We start from the raw sequence: 3,054 nt of genomic DNA on the forward strand, positions 1-3,054 counted from the left end.
TAGCCCTGGCTGTCCTGGAACTCACTCTGTAGACCAGACTGGCCTCAAACTCAGAAATCCGCCTGCCTCTGCCTCCCAAGTGCTGGGATTAAAGGCGTGCACCACCACGCCTGGCCTTTACTGTCTTTTAAAGTTTTCATAGTTGGTCTAAATAATTGAAGATCCAGCCCAAATTGGTTTTTTTGTTTTGTTTTTTGTAATTTTTTTATTTACACTGATTCATATATTACAAGTGTTTGGCTTCCTTTAACTTAACCCAGTGTATATTTTGTTGTGTGTTTTTTCTCCCCTCTGAGAAACCAGATTTAAGATTAGGCAACAACTTGGGAAGAATATGTTGCTTAGAATGTGTGGAAAGAACAGTTGTTGTAAGACCAAGGCAGGCTTTGATCTTCCCTGCCTTTGGTTATTACCTCCCAAGTGCTGGCTTACACCACTGTGTCCAGCTATGTCCTAAGGATTTTGAAGCCTTGTTCAGCAAAGAGCTGACTGTTTCCAAAATAATTAGTTAATTTCGGCATTTAGTAGTTTGGTTTTCAGAGTGGTGATAGAAGTTTGCCCGTTTGTATCTGTGGGTAGTCATGTGAAAGGTCTAACTGTGCCTTGTTTGTATTGCTGTAGGCGAGGAGAAGACCTTTTCATGTGTATGGACATACAGCTGGTTGAAGCATTGTGCGGCTTCCAAAAGCCAATATCTACTCTTGACAACCGAACCATAGTCATCACCTCTCATCCAGGTATGATAACAAGATGAACCTGTTCCCTGCTTTGCATTTTCCTTGTCTTCTGATAACTAAGAAGTACTATATAGGTATTGAGGAAAACGTCTTGCTTTCCTTCCATAGTTATGTATCCTTAGAGCTGAGATGAAATTATAGGGCCATGGGTGAATATGGGTCACCTCTTGGAAAAGCCATAAATGAAGGAAACAGGGCTGTTAAACCAAAATTCAGAGGTTGTCTGTTTCACTTTTTTTTTCCTTTGCCTTATACAAATGAGACCATACCTAAGAATCTGGCTTCAATTTCTTTAGGTCAGATTGTCAAGCATGGGGATATAAAATGTGTGCTAAATGAAGGTATGCCAATATACCGTCGGCCATATGAAAAGGGACGTCTAATCATTGAGTTTAAGGTAAGCTGTAATTTCTCAAGAACATTTGAGAATGGTTAGCTTATTAAAATATAATATAGACTAAGCAAGTGCATTTAAAATCTCCCTCTATCCAGTTAAAATTGAAACACCAAATGGATTTCTCATAAACTATGGGTTACAAGTGGCAACTATGGCAGTTAATTTTTGTTAGCACCTGGCCTGGGTGTGGTATGTGCCTATAATCTAGCACTTGAAAGGTAGAATTGGGAGGGTAAAGAATAAATCATTTGGTTAGGCAGAGGTAGCCCATACCTTTCATTCCACTGCTTGGGAGGCAAGGCAGGTACTTGGATCTCTCAGTTTGAGGCCAGCCTGGTCTACAAAGGAAGTTCCAGTACAGTTAGGCCTACACAGAGAAATCTTGTCTGAAAATAAAAGTCATCTTTGGCTGCACAGTGAGTTCAAGGTGATTCTAAGCCAGATTTGCAAGGTACGTCTAAAGAAATGGTGTGATTATGTGTTTTTCTGGGGGTAGTAAATCCAGTATATTTAAAGGTATGTCTAATGATAGAATCAAATGTAATTTCTTTTCTGCAGGTAAACTTCCCTGAAAATGGCTTTCTCTCTCCTGATAAACTCTCTTTGCTGGAAAAACTCCTCCCTGAAAGGAAGGAGGTAGAAGAGACTGATGAAATGGATCAGGTAGAACTGGTGGACTTTGATCCAAATCAGGAAAGACGGCGTCATTATAATGGAGAAGCGTATGAGGATGATGAACATCACCCCAGAGGTGGCGTTCAGTGTCAGACCTCTTAATGGGCCAGTCAAGTCACTCTTTGACATTCTGTATGCAGTAGTGAATGTGGGAAGGACTGTAATCATAATAAGCTCACTACTTGGCTATTGTTTTTGTTTTAATATTCAACTATAGTAGTGTTTTAAAAGTTAAATGAAGAATAAACACAAATATAAAAGCTCTGACTTTGCCCTGTATGTATGATGACTTCAATGTTCAAGATGAAAATGAATACTTGTAAAAACTAGTTTAAAAAGTTCCCTAGCATCTGTTAGGCCATATCTTGTGTAACTGATAATAGCTGTGTGCATTAGACTGACATGCTAGGTGTGTGTTGTATGACCCTTCATTGTTAAGCTATGGGATTAAAATTCTGTATTTAACTGGTAATCAAAAGAAAACAATTAGTTACATGTTGGTCTGTCTAGTTGTATCAAGTGAACCAATTGTGATGCCTCTGCATTGTATTGCCTCAGCCATTACTAGAAGGTGGCATAATACATTTTGCCTGTTATTAGTGATAGAAATGATACATTCCTAAAGAAGTTTATCATAAGCTACTGCTTAAGGGCTTGCTCTTCTAGATTGCATTCCCTTCTGCTGTGCCATTTTAAATATATATATAAACAGAAAACATGATCACCTTTTTCCCTTCTCAAACCATGATAAGCCCTTGCTTGGGTGTAGTGACTTCCAAAGCCCAAGTAACTTAAAAATTAAAGTGTACGTGGAGAGGTGGTTTGCATGTATAATCCAGGGAAGGTGTTCCTTAGGTCTGTTACAGGCTTTCTATTCGACTTAGGCTCCAACGTAATTGCAATTTAATGTTGGTAGTATAGCAAATTATGAATAGATTTGTTGTATGTTTTGAAGTCACATGCTTACATGCTTAAATCTGGATATCAGAATTTAAGCAGTTACTGAAATGTATGACTGTCTAATATACTGATTACAAAGTGTTTCCAGTGTCACTGCAGGCCTTTTTTTCTCAGTTCATCAAAGCATTATGGGCTTTTATAATGTAATTTTTGTTAATGTCTATGTTCCTGAAATGTGGGAATGCTTAGTATATATGGGTAAGGAATAAAGGTATAGGCCTGAGCCCCAGTCAGAAAAGGGAACTTCAACCAACCTGGATGAAAATACGTGAACTTCATGTCTTT

At 38.4% G+C, this 3,054-nt stretch overlaps 1 protein-coding gene across 2 annotated transcripts in view; it reads left to right on the plus strand.

Moving 5' to 3' along the window:
- The window catches only part of Dnaja1 (DnaJ heat shock protein family (Hsp40) member A1), a 12,595-nt gene extending 9,743 nt beyond the window's left edge, over window positions 1-2,852 (plus strand). For both annotated transcript variants that reach the window (XM_021222024.2, XM_021222025.2), the window contains exons 7-9: window positions 622-737; window positions 1,034-1,134; window positions 1,693-2,852. In XM_021222024.2, coding sequence (XP_021077683.1) covers window positions 622-737; window positions 1,034-1,134; window positions 1,693-1,911 — 436 coding nt within the window. In that variant the 3' untranslated portion in view covers window positions 1,912-2,852. The remainder of the gene's footprint in view (window positions 1-621; window positions 738-1,033; window positions 1,135-1,692) is intronic.
- The last annotated feature ends 202 nt before the right edge of the window (window positions 2,853-3,054 follow it).

This window comes from Mus pahari, chromosome 22 (assembly GCF_900095145.1).
Source record: "Mus pahari chromosome 22, PAHARI_EIJ_v1.1, whole genome shotgun sequence".
Lineage (NCBI taxonomy): Eukaryota > Metazoa > Chordata > Mammalia > Rodentia > Muridae > Mus > Mus pahari.